Source organism: Amphiura filiformis, chromosome 11 (genome assembly GCF_039555335.1).
Source record: "Amphiura filiformis chromosome 11, Afil_fr2py, whole genome shotgun sequence".
In the NCBI taxonomy this organism is placed as follows: Eukaryota; Metazoa; Echinodermata; class Ophiuroidea; order Amphilepidida; family Amphiuridae; genus Amphiura; species Amphiura filiformis.
Window position 1 is genome coordinate 32,657,404 of NC_092638.1, and position 20,728 is coordinate 32,678,131.

A 20,728-nucleotide genomic window follows, 5' to 3' on the forward strand; every position below is an offset into this window, starting at 1 on the left:
CAAAATATGACTAAAAATAATATTGCTGTACGAAAATATGACCATTTGAAAAATATATTTGACTGACCAAAGTTACCCCGCTGACCGAAGTTACCCCATTTTACGGTGTGTATTTGGACTGAGTACAAGAAATAAAGCATAAAATGGGAGTTTATCTGTTAAAACAAGTCATAAAAACATATTATGTTGAAACAAACAAAAATCATATATGGATACCCTCCCGATCACAGAAAGTGATTTATTGCTTAAGCGTTCCATTTACCCCAATTTACCCTAGGCCTATAAAGTACCCGGTACCAAAAACCACTGTCCCATTTTACCATGTGTCCCATTTTACCCCTAGCCTTCGGAGGGAGTTCACTAAAACAAAACAAAAAAAGGATCATACGGTGAGAAGGAGCTGAATGGGGTCGATGTGGCCGCACATCCCCGTCACCCATTTTTAGTGAGTGCCCCCCCCGGTACATTTTTGTAGTAGGCGAGTTTGTATTTGGGCCGGGCAGTGTTGGGGCGAGTTTGTACATTGGGCGAGTTCTTTTGAATTCTTCTTATTAGCAACCCGTCACCCGTGCACCAGCATGTCAGCATGATAATTTTCATTAGATTCTGAACATCTGAAGTGAGATTTTTAGCGTAATTTTACATGTTGGATGTCATCATATGTCAATAATGTTTAATTTAACAAAATGTCTAAACTTAGCCTCCAGAATATTATCGAATCCAGGTAAGGTTTACTTGAATAGGACCAGAAAATACAAGCTCAAACTGACACAAATGTTATAATGTAATATTTAAGCTTACCTACGAAGTACGATCGAGGTAAGGTTTTTGGCCTGTCCCTGCGTGAATATCCTTTGTTTTCAGCATCAAAGATACTTGTGATGACCAGTTTTTTGCGAATTGATAAATAACAGGTAACTTTTATAGGTCATAGGGTAGAAACTATAGTTGTACAATTTGTACGAAATATACATTTTGTTATAGGCCTAAAATGTTTACAAAAATATATTGGTCCATACGTTGTGCTTGTATTCAGTTGTTCGACGTATAGGGAGCTACTGTATACGTCGAACAACTGAATACAAGCACAACGTATGGACCAATATATTTTTGTAAACATTTTAGCCTTTACTTTAGGCCTATAACAAAATTTAACAAAAGGTCATGTGTCTTATGGTGGGACCCCAAAATACCTGGTGACGTTACATTTTCTCTCCTCTTTCAGATTTAACTTGTTGTCACAGGGCTATTCTTGGTCCAATTGCATCAAGTTTGGGCTCATTATACAGCCTGATTATTCTAATTTTCAAATATGTTTCTCAATTTGGAATGCCAATTTGTTTAATTAGTGAAAAATACCACATTGTTAACGAAGATAAACCTGGTGGATAAGCGGTGGAGGATAAGCGGTGGAGGAGTATGTGCATTCTCTATGGGAGACATGGCATCTTTTTGAATTTTAAATTATATCATTGCCAAATTGTGTGCTATACTTGCAAATCATACCTCAAATGAAAGCTTGATCATTCATTATTCATATTCAGCTATTAATTTTATCTAATCGTGTTAATTAGGGGTTCATTCATAGGATTGAGGGCATGATCGCTGTTTATGCCCGAGGCGTGAGCCGAGGCATAAACAGCGATCATGCTCAAATCCTATGAATGAACCCTGCTCATACATACCCAACATTCTTAGCAATTCAATATAGATGAAAATAATAAGGGTTTACAAGACAGTTTAAAGAACATTTCCATACCGTTTTCCTTCATAAATTGGAAGGAAATGAGTAGGCCTACTTGCAGGAGCAGCTCGGCTCATGAGGTAAACGGCCGGGAGTCAACGCGTGATACGCGTCATCTTTTGCGCCCGCGTGAGATGGGCGCGGTGACATGCGCGTATACGCAACACAAGAAAATCGTGGATCGTGTTAATTGGGTTCCAACGCTGCGTGACGCAGCTTGTTTATGCCCTGCGTACTGGTCATAAACGGTATTTATGACCAGCAAAAAAGAGCGCAAATCCAATCAGAAACGTCGTAATATCGTGAGTATGTATGAACAAGTATTCACTGAGAACCGCAAGTCACCAGAACCTCAATTTTTCCTATTCACTTACACACAAATGCCAAGATTTTCAGTCACGACATGCGTTTTGGCTTTCAATTGTAGTATCTTGAGAATTATACACCCTAAGATAGGAAAAGTATACATGTTTGGAAAGCTTTTTACCCCAGGAATCCAAATATGCAGTTAAAATAAATGTAGGATACACTCTAAAGAAAATATCTTCAAAAATGTAATCAACATTTTGTGCGTGAAGTTATGTATATTTTCACACCCTGTATCACCACTTTGGTCAATCATAACATGGCAAAAGTATACATTTTATTTAAGCTCATGGTGTTGCCTGCCACAAAATTAGATTACATTTGAGGTATTCCATATCAGTAGCAAATGCAATAAATTATGAATTTACTAGTAAAATTATTTTTTTTCATAATATCACCCTATATATTTTCTTACGCACCCTGTATACCAACTTCATTTTTGCATAGTTGGATTCCTTGGAACATAAGCTTTCCAAAAATGTATAGTTTTGTTGATGTGAGATGTATAGTTTTAGAGATGTAACAATGTAAGTGAAAAGGAGGACAAATTATCAAAATCAGTGCTTGTAACGCAAATGTGCCCCACCATACGACACATGACCAAAATGTATATTTCGTACAAATTGTACAACTATAGTTTCTACCCTATGACCTATAAAAGTTACCTGTTATTTATCAATTCGCAAAAAAACTGGTCATCGCAAGTATCTTTGATGCTGAAAACAAAGGATATTCACGCAGGGACAGGCCAAAAACCTTACCTCGATCGTAAAATCCAGCCGATGCATGTCATAAATAATTCATTATTCCATTGTGTAAATGTCAGTGATTGTGTCCATGTATTGTTATTGCACTCGGCGATCTCGCGCGAGAGCAGTTGTCAACCTGAATTTATACTCGATCGCTGGATCACCACGTGAATTCGCCTCTCGAAAACCTCTACGAGGTTGTTGCATCAAGCACGCTGACTGGCTTAGCAATTATCTATACCTGGTCTCATGTACCCATACCTAGTGTATGGGTACATGGTATAACCAGGCATTCAAACAGGCACGGAGAGAGCTGTCAAAGAGTGTATATTTCAAAACATGATAACTGCACCAGTTATAAAAATTAACACAAACCCATCATTTTCAAAATACACTGAAACCCTGTAATCCATTTTTGAAAAATATGATCCCTAATGTTTACTTACTTTTGTTCAGCAAAAACCCATTTCCAGTAAGTCAAATTCTGTAATTGTACATGTCTCCATGTTTACATTTTGTGGACTAAAAAAAAAAAAAAAAATGTTTCCAAATATTCCACCCAAATTGTTAAGTGCCAGACCCATGTGTTGGGGCAAATAATATTAGAAGTCATGAAGTATACTCTTTTGACCACACACAGCTGTACATAATAGATTAAGCTATTCTCTAATCCACCATAATGTGGTGGATTTTAAGCATGAGCATGGCAACACTTTCTCATGCCAAGGTTAAATTGATGACATGTCTTGACCTAATTGGCCAATTTACCAAACATATCATAACAAGATAGACTTTAACCAAGCCTGAATGTGCTCCTATCTGTACCCATGCTGTATACACATGCCTGTAACAGCTTCTATAAGCAGAGATGAGGTTACATGCTATGTGTAAAGGGCTACATGCTGGAGATAGCACATTCTAATGGTGGGAATTTTGATCACAAGAATTATGTGGTGGAATAAACACATTTAAACACAGTTTTTGGCAACAAATTTCAACCAAATTGATATTTTAAGTGGACTATAATGCAGTAGGACTTTAAATAATCAAGTTTGGCCACAGAAGACATTGGTGAGTAAGTCATTTGTTGTGAAAAAAACCAGCTGTACATTGAAAGTATGCTTTCCTAGTTTGTATGTGGATTGTAAGTATGTACCATGTTCTGCGTATAGCAATTATCAAAGTAGTTTTGTAAACCAATCAGGTTAGACGTTCTTTACTGGCGAGTCACATTAATTAATACCGTAAAAGGCCGTCGCGTTCATTGATTGGCTTACGATTTCAAAGAATGGCTTTTGCAACCAATCACAATACGGGTTATATGACGCCCGTCGGAAATTTTGCATACGTCCACGATGACGTCATGCCCTAGTGCCACGAGGCTGGCTTTTCTGCGAAAGCGAGCAAGTGGTATAAAGTCAGTTTCACACCTGTGATTTAATGGAGCACATCCACAGTGCATTTGACAGATAAAAATGAAATTGGCAATTCTGAGCAATGGGATTCCATGAAATGGACGATTATGTAAGTTATTCTACAGGATCAGTAATAATTAAGAGCTGGTCTGCAGTATTTGAAGTGCATATTGAAGTTTGTAAGTTTGTGACTTCGTATGTTATGTGCAATTGATATTATAGGAAGCTTAAATTGGCAGGCTCTCATGCAATGTATCCGTCTCTTCCGAACATATGTGATGCGATCAAGCAAAATGAGTCTCATGTCGATCAAAATCAAAATTCAGTTTTCAATGTTATTATATGAGCCATTCTCAGAGCTTTATTTTGCTGAAAACTCCATCATAATTAGACTTAGGGTTCCAGAGATACATGTATGGTCATTTTAGTGTTGCTAAGAACAATAAAATTCAAAGGAAGTTGAATACTATTATTGATTATATCTCAAAATCAATATTCCCGACATCCGACTCATTTTGCTTGATTGCATCACATATGGACGTTCAGGGCAAGTCATACTGAAGTATGACTTGCCCACACAGGGTATAAAGCTTACCCTAGCTAGTACGAGGAACCAATACCGTACTTAGCTCTGCTAGTACGGTATGCATGTATGGGATGATCTGTATGCAGAAAGCTAACGCAACGTAATTTCAATTAGAGCTTGTACGAAACCATGCAAGGCTCCAGAAGCTTAAATAGCTGCATGTTTGTCATAATATTATTATGACATCCCACTTCCTGCCCCTATTGATATTTCCCGACCTAAGAAACACTTATGTCTTCTATTGTCTTGCTAATTTCCTTTATGTCCATGTCCTTTGTGTGTTGTCTTGTCACTCTGCCTTTGATAAAGATCCTGCTATATAGGATCGAAAGCTCAGGCCCCTAAAACTTTGAAATAATATTAATTACACGGGTTGTAGATTGTCAAAGATTGCCTTTCATCAAAAAGATTCTGCTGGCAAAATTCCCCAAAACGGCATTTCGGGGGTGTTTCTAGATCTTAGTCTCATTATGATAGCAGCTTTTTTTAATGGAACTTCTGCTATCAAAATCCCTCTAAAATTCCATGTGCGATTGTCTCATCACCATAAAAAATCATATATTTGGGTCAAGTGAAGTATAGAAAACATATTTATGTAGGTTTCCTTGACCTACCTGTTCTTTTAAATTTCTATGTAAAATATGTATTGTGTTCTAGAGGCGAATTTGGTTGATAAAACAAATGTGTTAGTTAAGGTTTGCCTGGCATACCTATAGGGGAGATTGGGGTTAGTTGAAACATTGTATTTTTTTCTGACACAAAAAATTAATTTGGTAAAATACTGGCACCTACATGTAGTAATAGGTATTAGTAAGGGTCATCCACCAAATTAGCAACAGCACTGATGCCCCACAAGTGTTGGCTTGGGAAAGGAATATCTGTTTTATGACTTACTGACTAATTTTTATACACCTCAGAAAAGATGCGTTATCTCCATGTTGTTTGAAGATTCAGGGGATTTTATTTTGAGTATCATAAGCACTAGTAGTAAGTCCTAGAATAATGTTAAATAAAAGTTTTATTGTATTTCTTCTTTTGTGTAATGAACTTAGAAATGTAAAAATAGGCATCAGGGTTAGTTAAAACTTTTGAGGTGGGGTTAGTTGACACATGAAAATCGCATAGAAAAATATGGTTACAAATTTGACTTTTTAAAATTTGTAACATGTTTACTCATTTCTTCAATATTGCTTTAATATGGTTAAAAAGCAATAATACAAGCAAAAAAAATGCACACAGAAAGTACATTTTATAATATTTTAGGCTTCTCATATTTTGGTCCATGTGACACTCGTCACCTCGTGTCCAAAGTATTGACCCGAACTCCCACATATTTATTTATTCATTTTTTCACACTGATTGGATGTTAAAGGGTGCCTTCAAGGGAAGTATAACCCTAACAACACAATAATAATTATTTTGACATTTTTACAAGCTGTGTTTCAACTAACCCCACCCTATGTTTCAACTTACCCCAGGGGTGGGGTTAGTTGAAACACTTTTTTTCAAATTTTCAAATTGGATTATATGAATAATCAAAAGCAGGTCCAATAAAGTTTAAGGCTGTATTTGTAGCATGTATGTATATGTTTATACTGATATGGTTAGTGTTTCTTGAAAGTAATCGGTTTGCGGTAAAAAGACGATTTTGTGAAAAATGTTTCAACTAACCCCAATCTCCCCTATATATATTTTGCCCGAAGTAGCCCCAGAAGTAGCCTAAAAAATGAGAAAACATGCCTGTCACGATCACTAAAATGGATATATCTACAACTCTGAGCAAACGCCGGTCGTATGCTTCTCTGTAGTAATCGACATTAACGTCAGCTTGTATAAAAAATTTCAGCGAAAATAAATGATTGGTGGAACACTTGAGTCGTAGGTTGAAAAGTTGCTTTCAAAAAGGTTTCGTGTCATGATGGTGCTTGACCCTTGGTGAATAGTGTCAATAGGAAAATTAACAGTCGGCTCTGTCCTTATATCGATTAATAATCACCAGAATCGTCCAATGATGTTTGCTTATTCGTGCAAAATACTCTCTTGTTTTACAAAATATTGAAGTAAATTTAAAAAGTACGGTAGGCCTAATATCACTTCATTTGACTGAAGTACAAACATGTTTAAAAAGATTATTATTGAGTGAGACACTGAATGAGAAATAAGGATTGTTAAAGACACAAGTATTTTATATCAGTTTGTATGGTCTAGTGGTTGAACGGTTTGCTTTTTGTGCCAGAGGATGGTGGTTTGAACCCCTGCAATGCTGTAATGTTTTGATTTTTTTTCTTTCTTGTTTTGTTAGGAGGGTGTGCGTAGGCCGGTCATTTTATTTGGAAATATCTATGCAACTTTTTTGTTTTGCCACGGTCTTCCCTGCAATGTTTTTCTTTATGCCTAAGCCTACATCTACATGTAGGCCAATATAAAATCAAGAGATAGATTCAGCCGTGCACAAATTATTATTTTCAAAGCGGTCAAGATAATAAGTCTTTGCTTTCATTTTTATCTCATTATTTCTACTTCAAATGACCAGGAAACCTTCCTGACAGCTGTTTACATACATGTAGGCCTGGATAAATATTTGCATAATTTTTGGCAAAGAATAAATAAACCGAAATTTGACCGCAATCGGTGTACATGTACATTTGTATATTTTGGCTATAACAAAAATATAAAATTGGGGATTCAAATAATATATAATAAAATAAAACAGTAAAACAGAAATGTTACCGGGGTTCGAACCAGTGAAGAATGAGTTTACATATTATACTGTATGTAGAATGTAGTTGGTGCATCCAAATATTTACCGCTAAAAATTAAGCCATACGAGTGGTCTGATAGGATCGGTGTTAATAGCAATTTGATTCTCACTCATCAGTGGCTCACTCGTGTATGTTTTTTCTGGAATGAATATTAACATCATCCAAATAGTTCAATATCAACTTTAATGCTGACTTTATAATTGTTTGTATATGGTCATTTTCACGGTAAAGGGTGTAACTTTGGATTTTTAACATTTTAATCCGCAGTGTTCTAATAAAGCCACAGAATTCCATGATTTTTGGCCACATAAGTCATCTAGTTAGCAGCTACCTTGGGTAGCATAATCAGCTTTGGGAGTTACTGCGTTCAGTTTTAGCAGGCTTAAATGTACTTAATATTGCCATTTTGAAAAACTATAAAAACAGTAACATTTTGTAAAACCCTGTGTTTTCTTCAGTTAGTTCATGGATAATTTTTCTTATCCTGAAAGTACAGTCATATGTTCAGTAAACATTGCCACATTAGATTTAATTGTGAACGGCCCTGTATTTTTGAGAACCGGACTTGATATTTGTCGTTTCGAGGCTTCATTTTCCGTTAACAATTGTTAACAAACTTTGTGGGTGTAGCTTTGGTTCATAATTCTTGGTTATTTCTTCACTTCTTCTTGATTTATAACAGTTGTTATCTTAACTTGAAATGGGTAACAAAAATTAGCCGATTTGCAAGCTTTTAAAATTTTTATAAAATCTTGACTTCAAATAGCCGTTTTTCCGTTAACTTTTTTGAAGACTCCGAAACAAACTGTTCAGCAAGCTTGTGCAAATATAAATAAAAGAGCTCATCCAATCTATTTATCAAAATGTAGCAAAGTAGATCCTCAAGTCACATGTTTTTAAATCGTGGAGATATATATCACCGTTTGAAAATGGGACCCAATACAAACTTTCCGTTAACAATTGAAGCCTCCGAAACAAATGAAGCCTCCGAAACAACAGTAAACTTAATTATCATCTATGCATATCTAAATTGGTGTGTTTCATAATGATATCTGCATTGTAATTATTACTTGATATGTGCAGAATGTCATAAATTTAAAAAAATTGACATTATGGTTAATGTTTGAAAAATATACTGATACCTTAAAAAGCCTGTTTCGGAGGCTTCACATGTGATGAGATAAATCTACAATATCTGCCGCATAGAATCATTGATTCAATACACACAAGAAAATAACAGCTTAGATGATCCCAACACTGTTGTTTTCAAAAAAAACTACTTCTGCAATGTTTAACAATTGTTAACATGAAGCCTCGAAACAAAAAAAAATGACTTGCTGTGATAATTTAATTTTTGTCACAACTGAAATTCAATACTTAGAAGCAAAGCATGAAAATTGGTAATTGTGATATTTTTTACCTATTTTTTATGTCAACTTGTAGTAGTTAGCTAAATATTTTACTTTTATGATCACCTGTGTTGTTAACTGAAGCCTCCGAAACACAAATCGCTTGAATTGCCAATTCTAAAAATAACTCCAATTTCTGTGAAACTTGGCTGGGAGGTTCCTTTCATCAAGTAGTATTTGTACATGAAGTTAGACATTCAAATTATTTTAGGAACCCAATTAAAACTTAAAAATATGTTTAAGGTTTGGAAATTTCCATTGTAAATGACACTTGATGTTAAAAATTTTCAAAACTGCAATTACAAACATAGCAAAACATGGTATAAAATTTAACTTATATCTGTTGACTTACTTTGGAATGGAATTTCACATGTATTCCAGCTTTCATGTCAAAATTTTCTGAGGTTATGTAAAATACATTTTTTCTTAGATTTTAACCAAAATGTTATGCAAATGTCAAATTTTTTATTAGAAATCAAAAGGTTTAAGCCTTGAAACATTATTTTACTTGAATTTAAGTTGCTTCTATGCATGATTTCAGTAAACAGAAACATATTTAAGTGGTTTGAAATTTTGACCCTAAAATCAAAAGTTACACCCTTTACCGTGAAAATGACCATATTGAAAGTATTTTTTGCAAGGTACATGTAATTAACCAACAATGGATAATTGACAATGAAAATTTGTTTATACACTATGTAGGGAAAAAATCAGCCGTATAATACGTCACATGACAGTACACACACAGAGATCAACATTTCAACATGTTCAGTGTGCGACTAAAAATATACCCTAACCAAATTTCATGAAATTTTCAGGCAAGTTAACTTTAGTTAATGTTTAACATGACACCATTTTTTGAATTTGGTGCTTTTTCTTGCTTGAGGATATGAACATTTTGCAATTGTGACTTATAATTTTTCTCATATTCCTGATTTTTAAAAAAATTGTGAAGTAAATTTAAATTTGATTTAAATTGTGCCAACCCTGAATTTGAGCAATATTTTTGATGTAATCGCCCGTCGTGATCGGCTGTGTTTACTTCGGAACTCTCATGGATTAGTTTTCACAGTGTCATGATTCAGCGAATTTGACTAGATTTTGAATGCAATTTTGCGTTTTTAGCCTCAAATGTAAAGCTCATCAGTGTGCAAATTTATGGCTTCTAGACTTCTCGAAAAAAGTACATTAACAGTTGCATATTTTGAACAGTCTAAAATTTTGTTGAAGTGCAATTTTTATTAACATTTTTGATGCGATCGCCCGTCGTGATTGGCTGTGTTTAGTTCTGAACTTCCATTGCTTTACACGGTGTCATTTTGGAAAAAAATAGCAAAAAATGGAAATTTGTAAAAAGAAAGACTTGCCCTCCTATTTTATCAAAAGTCTGAACGAGAAACATGTAATTTTTGTTATCTTCTAACATCATTGTTTAGCTTCCTTCATTTAATTCCAGTAAATGTAAAAATAATTGAATACCTGAGTGGAAGAAGGGCCCAACTCCAGCTTGTATTAAGACATGTACCGTTGCCATGCAAACATCATATATAATTTCGAATGTACAATGAGTCAGACCCAGCATTTTATTGCCAGCAGATTGTGCTTCCTTGTGTGAAAGATGAGCCAAAATCCACCCTTCAAGTAGTCTTCCAAGTATGCTTAAGCATGGTTTTCATGGAAGAAAGGCCCAACTCCATGGAGTTGGGCCCTTCTTCCCACAAATATTGGGTTAAAGAGGAATTTTGTTCATCCACAAAATCTGCTTTTCACTACAATATAAACTTTCTTGCTAACATGTTACATGCTTCTACTTGTGCAATTAATGGATAGTTACCAAATTTTTGTAGCTATTTATAACACATCTGAATATGGAACTGGCACTTGCAGTATATCAGTGGAAGAAGGTCCCAACTCCAGCTTGTATTAAGCATATGACAGCGTTCAAGCTTTGACTTACATGTACGTTTGGCGGACAAAAGTGTGAAACAATTATTTAGGGGTGAAAACAATAAAAATTCTTGATTGTTTATATGTTTCCAAGGGTAAAATATCATGTAGTTTCAGATTTTGGCACTTAAAACTCCCTATCTTTTATAGATTTCAAGAAAAATTCAATTTTATGTCCGATTTTGGCCGAAAATAGCCGTTTTTGGGTGACAAAAAAATTGACTTGCAGATTTCCTGTGAGTGTATGAACATGATCTCTATTAAATAGAGCCTAATTTTCTATACTAATTGTGTAACAAGGGTACAATTGTGATATTAAAAGCATTGAATGGGATCAACATATTTCTTTATTTTCGTAGCAGCATTAGAAACTTGAGCGTTCGGGTGACAATTGATTTGGAAAAAAGCACGATATTCGCCTCATTTTCTATTTGAAAAGGCCATATCTCCACAATGGTATGAGCTATAGGGATGCTTTAAGTGTCTTTTAGCTCAGTATTTCAATAGCTAAGTGGTAATATAATAAATAAGTAAGCCTCATTTACAGAAAAGAAAATAACTTGCAATATGCTACCCCCACCCCTAAGAATTTTGAGGGCGTGAAAAATTAATGGATTCTCAAAAAAAAATAAGTCCTTCAAAACTGGGAGGTTTAAGGCTAAACAAACACAAACTTGCTCTTGTCAATACCTCCCTCTAGAGCAAGTTTATGTTTATTTAGCCCTAAGTATCCCATTTTGAAGGACTTATTTTTTAGAGCAAATTTTCACTCATAATTTGAGGATTTCGGGCAGAAATATGCCTGTACAGTGCTATGGGGGAAATTTTCAAGTTGATAATTATGCATTTTTTATGTCAGATTCAGTTTCTACACAAAATTTCACCCTAGAAAATGTTCCTTTAAGTAGGATATCTTTCACTTTATGTTTTCACCATTCTGGCCACAAAACGCAAGTCAAAGCTTGAATGCTGTCATATATAATTTTGAATGTACAATGTATATAATATTGTATGTACATGTATTAAAGATCCCCTGAAGATGAAAACATTCTGCCTATAAAACTTTTCCAAATATTAAGTTTTTTCTTAATTTCTCAAAAACAGTTTTGATGGAGTCGGACCCTTCTTCCGCTCAGGTATTCAATTACATTATACACCTGTGTGTGTGTTCAAAGGAGCAGTGATTGAATCTTTAAAGGCACACAAGTGCAACCACACACTATCGTGCACCTTAAATATCCTGTCCGAGTGCGATTTATAGCACACCTCAATTCCTAAACTCTAAACTTGACATTTAAAATTTCTAGAAGTGCAATTTATAGCATACAATACCTGTTATTTTTAAAACTCAACCCCTGAAGGAGATACTGGCATAAAGAGTTTTAAATCTTCAAATTCTTTTTGTAAGTAAAATTTTGTTCATTTTTCAGGGTGGACTCTCAGGTCTATTAGCACATACCAAATTGCTGGACCATCTGGAAAGGCCTTACCATACAAAAATAGGAAAAAACCTACACTTGATCGCATGCAGCTGATTCGCAGCAGACTATTCCCATCAAAACCACCGCCAAAGAAAGTGAGAAGAACCAATCTTCAGGTACATGACCGGGTACATGACTTTCCCATCCGAACTGCAACTGTTACAACTGACCCGTCGAGGGTAGACCCTGCCAGGATATTTCTAACCAAAGGCCCTAAGGTAATCCGAAGAGATCACAGGTGGAGGAACACACCAAGAAGGCAATATAAAGATGGTAATTATTTCAAGTGGAATTAATCAGGGAATTTAAACTGCAATGGGAACTGGGAAGGGAACATGGTAAGGACTGTCGATGTCAGGATTTTTAAAAATCAATATTTTGGCCACTCAATATCGATAAAAATCAACAAACCAATTTTCCTTCCAATTTTACTCATATTTACATACATGTACATTCATCCATACATGATAATCATCAGCTATCCCTCAGTTTTTCATTCGTTGCTGGAATGGAAAGCCCTTGAACCCCAGTAGCACAATATCATCACATGACCTCAAACTCAGTCCTTTTTTCCCATTTTTTCAATTTTTTTTTCATTATCGGCAGCTTGGATACTGCAAAGATTTACCTAATGGCGCATATGGGCTCCCTTGACATAACTGGAATTTATGGCACAAACTATAAGTGCCCTCCTGTAAAAATCTCGCCAGCAAATAAGGGCATGAACCCTTAGTTCTTGATGGGGTTTTAAGAGGAGGGTGCTCTTTATTTCTACATTAAATTTATCCTAAGGCAAAGGAGCCCATGTGCGCCATTAGGCAAATCTTTATGGTACATGTATATTGATTTTCTTCAAAAAGTGATATCGGCAATATATTGATATTATTGGATAGTCACTTTATTGATTATTATCGATATATCAACGGTCCTTAGAACATGGAATGATATCATGATTCACTGGTGTGACGATTGTAGGTTCCTTCTGTCTAAACAATCCTAGCAATATTGCAGGATGGTGAGATAGGTCACTAGGCATTTCATGTGTGTTGTAATACCGTAAAACCCCGTCTACAAGCATATATAGTGTTTTTTATAAAAGCTTAATTAATTCGAAGCAAGCGTTAATATACCAATACAATAGATCGGTCTTAAAATAATACTTGTTTGTATATGCTTGGATCTGTAATGAATTTGCTCAAACTCCATAATGGCGACTGGATTAATGTAGATTTCATCAGAAGCACACTATATGCTTGTAGACGGGGTTTTACGGTAGTACCTGTACTTTCTATTCCAGACAAATACAGCACTGATTTTTTGGAATTAAAAAAAAAATTATTTTGTTTTGCCAGATGAAATATATCTAAATCCTAATCCTGAAGTTATTTCTAAGTGACAATAAAAGTAAAATTTGAATAGTTTTGTAATTTGAGTTCTTTTTCTGTTTCATTTCTGTTGCTTTATACACAATGTATTTTTTTTCAATGGAAATTATTCAATAAAGTAAGACTTGCCATCCTGTTTTTTCAAAATCTGAACGAGAAACATGTAATTTTTGTTATTATATCTTAAAACATCATTGCATTTATGTAATTGTTTTATCTCTAACGAATGTAATTAATGGCTGCCTTTTACAGGTGATCATGTTAATGCAAATGAGATGCTGAGAAAACAGAGGGCAGCTATACAATGGAAAGCAGGACAATTTGTAAGTATACGAGTGGATATTCATATGTAGTGGTAGATAAACAAATAGAAGAGTTTAACTTCAACACTACACTATTTTTCGCTCACCTGGAACGTTTACACTAGTTCGACTAGCATTTTCAACAGATGGTGATGCTGTGATGATATCTTGTCTACAATCGGGATATCTCTCACTGATGACATCGACTGATGCAAGTTTATATATTGGCGAATCTGCCAGGAAGCTCGAGAAAAGGATTAGTGAACACAAATCCACGTCCGGCAGTTCCAAATCAGCGGTCAGGGAGCACATCGTAAGATCAAAAGGACACCAGATTGACTGGTAAAATGTAAAAGTTCTAGAACAGGAGCAAAAAGAGTATTCCTGTACGTGTTCTGGAAGCAATACACAAGACCTCAGAAACCAAGACTGAATTGTGACAAAGGAAATAGACCCTATCTGGGATAATCTGCTGATGCCGGGGGGGCACTACATCGTAACATCTTGTGACGTCATTCTGTCAATCATATGACATCATCAGTGAGGGATATCCCGATTGTAGGCAAGATATCATCACAGTATCACCATCTGCTGAAGATGCTAGTCGGAAACTAGTTCCAGGTGAGCGCAAAAAATAGCTTGCAGTTTTGCAGTTAAACTCACTCTTCTTTTAATTTGTAAGTACATGTAGTACATGAAAATAATAATGCAAGATTTCTGACAAATAAATTGATGACCACAAAATGATTAATGATATTAGCTTTCACTACCAGCTATGTTTCTTTTCATTTTGAGCTGAAATAAATCAGAGTAAATTAAATAAAACCAGCTATTTCATTCCAAAGGGATTGACATCATGCCCAATAAGACGAGCAGAGAGAAGAACAAGTATTTAACCGATCTTGACTACGCAGACGACATCGCTTTAACAGCTACGTTATCACAAGATGCCCAAGATCTTCTGTCATCTTTAGAAGATGCTTCCGCCAAAGTTGGCCTCTTTCTCAATTCCAAGAAGACAGAATATATGTGTATTAATGGAGATAAGAACCCAACTCCAATCCTTTCTCGGGATGGCACACAACTCAAGGAGGTGTCGGACTTTAAATATCTTGGTTCATTTGTTGCCGACAGCAAGAAAGACTTTCTGACTCGCAAAGCTCAAGCATGGAAAGCTTGCAACAAACTGCACACCATCTGGCAGTCCAACATATCAAGAAATACCAAGCTTGCCTTCTTTAGAGCCTGCATAGAGAGTATCCTCTTATATGGAAGTGAGACCTGGACAATGAAGAAAGATCTTCAGGACCGTCTTGATGGTACCTACACCCGGCTGTTGATGAGGGTTGAAATATATCCTGGCGTGAACATAAAACCAAAGCAGAGATCTATGATGGTGTTCCACAGGTGTCCTCCATCGTTGCTCAACGGCGAGCCAGATTTGCAGGCCACTGCTACCGTGCAAAAGACCAAATAATTTCAGATGTCATCTGTATGAGGCTTCCACGAACATGTAGAGGAAGAAGACCATTCAACTACATCGACTGTGTGGCAAGGGACGTCAATCAAGAAATTAATGACCTCCCAAATCTGATGGCTGATAGAGATTCCTGGAAAAGAATTGTAAACTCTTTCTCGGATGCGTCCGCAAGATAGATAGAAATTTCATTCCAGTTCCTAGATCATGACTGCATTGTGAATATTGAATATCAGTAAATCTGATTGGCCATTCCCGCAGAATTTATCACAAAATCTCAGTACATTAAACTCATGTAAATATCAGAGTTCTTTATTATTGAGTGCTTTAATAATTATTTGCAAATAAATGAAATGGGAAATGTCTCAACTAACCAGGGTTGCTGATTTAAATAAATAATCAAATTTAAATCAGATTTTTTTATTTAAATCAGATTTTCCCCTCCCTTACTATAGGGTGCACAACTTATAAGTTCCCCCCTACATATTTTTTTAAATAAATCGAAAACTATTTGACGAAATGCAAACTTGTAAAATGATATGGGTAGCGTTATTTGTTTTACACATGTGGACCAAATTTTAGCGTCACACGTCATTTCGTTCAGTCACAATGGTTCATTATGTAAAAAAAGGAGACCGTTTTAAACAGTGTTAAAAGTTGCATCTGAGTCCATAGGACTCAATTCTCAAACAATGCAGTAGGCCAGGGATATTCATGTGTTTGTAAAAGAAAACTTAATCTTTGGTATTCTTCTTCTTCTTCTTCAAAAGCAAAGCAGGTGTTTGATTCTTTTCTTTTTAATGATAAATGTCTGAGATGGAAGGGATATGTACTGCAGTGAGAATAGACCACATCGCCAGTAGTTCATCACATGTGAAAAGTCACATTTTAATAATGCGCGTTTGCCCGAATTTCTTCAGCGGTAGAGCAATAGGTTTGCTGGATGAAAATGTACCGTGAAAGAAATTGCTCGTCGTATGGGAGTTGCAATGCACTTGTCAACAGTGCAGGAGGACACATCCCCTACTAAACATCTAGACTTTAAGTTTTACAAACACATGGACAGGCCTAACATACTGTATTGTTTGACAATTGACTCCTATGGACTCAGGTGCAACTTTTAAAACACCCTCTTTTTTTACATAATGAACCATTGTGGCCAAACGCAATGATGTGTGACACTACAAATTTGCCCAGTTTTGTAAAACAAATAAGGTTACTCATAACTTTTTACAATTTTACATTTCGTTAAATAATTTTCGATTTATTTCAAAAAGCATTAGGGGGAACTTATAAGTTGTGCACTGTATACATGTACATCCACTGAAGTTATCCAAAATGTCTCAACACAATGCCTTAAAGTTGGCAATTCCAATTATGAAATAAAAATTGGGACAACTACAGGGGTAGTGTGGATTTTAAATGGAAAAGCCTATTCTTCATCAATCTAAGGCCTAAAAAAAATTGTTTGATTGGCGTAACCCGGCCTACCCTAAAATTAGGCCAAACTCTAACTTTTTTATTTTTTTTTGCACAAAGAACAAATAAAATTTAAAAAAAAAAAATATAAATAAATCAATTTAAAAAAAAAAAGAAGCCTTTATCAAACCAAATTTACAGCTTAAAAAGTTTTTAAAAAAAAAGAATCTCGACCTACCTACCCTAAAAAAATGTTTATGTTACGCCAATCAAACAATTTTTTTAGGCCTAATGGGATGGTGTTGTTCAGCATTCAGGTGTTCCGGTATTCATGTATGTGTACTTTGTTTTATCATTCTCTTGTAGGTCGTAACAGGGAGTAATCGCACCCTCAATGCACAAGTAAGCGGCACGCTCAAATTCACGACAGAGTACAACCCGGATAAGGTCAACCACCAACGTCCCAAATATTTTACCGATGAGTTGCCAGAAGAAGAGAAGTTACAGACTGTAGTGCATGTGATTCCTGATGAACAACACTCACGTTTTAAGCTTATTGAACAAATATGAGAGCCCGAGGAAGAAACTTTACAGACTGCAGTGCATGTGATTCTTGACATACATGTTTTAAGCTTGTTGAACAAATATGAGATAAGATGTTGGGGGACAGTTCTAAGATAAATGAATGAATTTCTGTGTTTTATATATAGCACCATTTCCCAGATCTCAGGGGGATCAAAGCGCTGTAATGACAGAGGGGCTGGACAGGTCTCTAGTTCGATCCCACAAGGCCACGACCGTTCATACCTATCACCTGCTTTATTGCAATATGTTGCAAATTGCCCTGTGGTACCTTTCCTGAGGCCAGAATTTTATTTAAATGCGGATGACTCTGTGATGAGTGACATGGCTATGATCGTATTGCATATCCTCAATTTGGCTGCGCCTGTTATCCATACACCCCTGTGGAAGATTTGTCCTTATCTCCCACACAGAGGGTGTAGATCTCAAATGGAGTTACCTATTCAGGTAACCCCATTTGAAATTCACACTCCCTGTGTGGCAAATTACGGTCTTCCATTGTATGGATGATTTGAAGTGGAATAACCCATTTTGCATGAATCTAAGTTGATTCTTGTAAATTGTCACACAAATCTACATGTAAGCAGTAGATATTTTGCATGAATTAAAATGACTTCAACAAATTTCCTTTGCAAGAAAAAAGAATTATTCTTGTGCATTTGTGAACAAATTCTAGCCCTATAATACATGTACATTATTCTGGAAAAGCCAGAAACAACTTGAAAATGGAATTTAGGACATTTTTAGGTTGATCAATATATTGTAAATGCATTTCAATAAGGTATATTGCTGATCGAGATTGATGGGCAAACGTGATGCATGCTGGGAATGAAAAAGGCTCAAAAGCTATGGAGTTTGTCACCCGAGATCGAGAATTTTAGCCTTTTCCTTCCCAGCATGCATCACTTTTGCCTATCGATCACTATCAGCAATATACCTTATATACTAGAGGCTTTTAATAGGTCATATTTTATAGCTCTCATATCTGAAACTTATGTTTTATGGAGCACCACGTGATCTTTTTTACTGTTCCCTCAAAACCATGTCAAAATTTGCTTTTTGATATTTCGACAAAGCTGGAAAGATTATGAAATAAATATTAAAAATGACACCAAATTTGTTCGTGTACCTTGTACATCTTTGATGTGTCATTATTTCTTTGGATGGTAGTGTATATGACATGAAGAACATAACATGGCTATTGGCTACCCCTTCCTGCAGAGAATGGAGAAATGTATACTGCCCTCTAGGACTCTTGGTCTGTTTCTCTCCAAAGATAGTATCTTTGGTCTCTCCCAGACATAAACAAAATACATAGTCCAATCCTGCATGTCTAACAAATGATGCCATCGCTGCATGCCATCATGTTATGTTGTGTGTCTTCGTGTTTAGGCGATAAATATGTGGTATGGTCTCTCCATAAATGAATTACTAGTACTAAAGGCCAGTAATACAAAACTGTGGACAAAAAGTATGGCACTTATAGGCCCATTCAGTGATTTGCTCATCCGGACGATCGTTAAAATCATCAAAATTCAGAATTTGGTACCTTTGTCATTGTCATAAATGTGTTAACATAGCCTGCTGGTGGTTCAGCCGAAAGCCATGTATTCAAGACAAAAATAAGGAATTTACATGAATCTGAAATCTATGTACTGACAGTATATAAATTAGCTGCATGTATGTATTTGAATGGGGCTTCAACTTCGTCAATACTGCCGTTTTCTTCTTTTTTTGCCAAATTTTTCATTTCAAAAATACCAAATGACAATTTGAACAACTTATCCTTCACTAATCAACAATTTTAATTTTTTTCTTACACTTTTGCTATGATCACTGAATGGGCCTGTAAGGGATGGGGTATGAACCTTTGGACAGTATTTATTGTGGGACATTAGAGCACATCAGACATGATATCGAATTGCATTCTGAAAACGAAGAATGTCCTTCTGATATGAAATAATTTTGATTTTTTGAAATTTGCAATGTAATACACATTTTATGGCAAATGATTAAAAATTGATATTTTTGATATTTAATAGTACTTGAAGTAAACTTTATAAATCTGATGATTTATACTTAAAGTGTATGTAGGTGGGATGAAAAGCCGACGATCAATATTATTGATAGCTATTGATAATTTTGACCTTTCGTATTGAAGATACACCCAAAACACCAAAAAAATGAGGTCTTTGGGGGAAAAAATCCATATCTTCAATATGAAAGGTCAAAATTTTCAATTAATCGTCGGCTTTTCCTCCCAGCTACATACACTTTAAGAATATATCATTAGATTTATAAAATTTACTTCGAGGACTGTTATATATGAAAAATGTGAAAAATATCAAATAATTTGTCATAAAATTTGAAGTATATCGTGAATTTCAAAAAATGTAAAATTATTTGATATCAGAAAGACATTCTTCGTATTCAGAATGCAATTTGATATGTCTGATGTGCTCTCATGTCCCACAAAAAATACTGTCGAAATGATCAAAACGCTCATTCCAGATCCCTTAAATAAGAGGCAAAAGCCAATTTCTCTCAACAATCAATACAATTAAGGGCTCTATAGATTGACAATGTGCTGTGCCTATTTTGGTAACTTATTTTATTAGGGATCAACAAAATCCTACAACTAAAAAAAGTTAACTTTGTTCCTCTGCTGGCCATCCCTCCCTTCTATGCCAGAAACACAACCGGATACCCTGAATGTTGAAATTTCTTTGTTAACGATTGTAAATCAACTAAGTTCTTTCAATGTTTTATATGACATCATTAATTTTTTGGTGTGTTTTCTTACATTGATTTCATTATGTAGTATCCATTCAATTGGCAAAAGTTAGTAAATCAAATAGGACCACATTTCCATTAGCTGTTTTGAAGTATGGCGGGCACAAAAGGAGAGGGCGTACTTTGGTTTGGGTAATCTTTTGTATGCTTATCAACTGACAAAAGATTACCCAAATCAAAATACGCCCTCTCCTTTTGTGCTCGCCATATTTCAGTGCACAATCTGAGGTTACTGTTCTGAACCCAGGCTACTTTTTGTACATAAAACAATGCATACAGCCCGTAGTATGGCCCTCTTATAACAATTACAC

General features: G+C 35.4%; 1 protein-coding gene across 1 annotated transcript; it reads left to right on the forward strand.

Moving 5' to 3' along the window:
* Positions 1-569: 569 nt before the first annotated feature.
* LOC140164739 (uncharacterized) lies at positions 570-18,759 on the forward strand. The gene is made up of 4 exons (XM_072188095.1): positions 570-724; positions 12,409-12,732; positions 14,097-14,167; positions 17,409-18,759. Exons 1-4 carry the CDS (start codon positions 661-663, stop codon positions 17,610-17,612), a joined length of 663 nt encoding a protein of 220 aa, XP_072044196.1. The 5' UTR covers positions 570-660; the 3' UTR covers positions 17,613-18,759.
* The last annotated feature ends 1,969 nt before the right edge of the window (positions 18,760-20,728 follow it).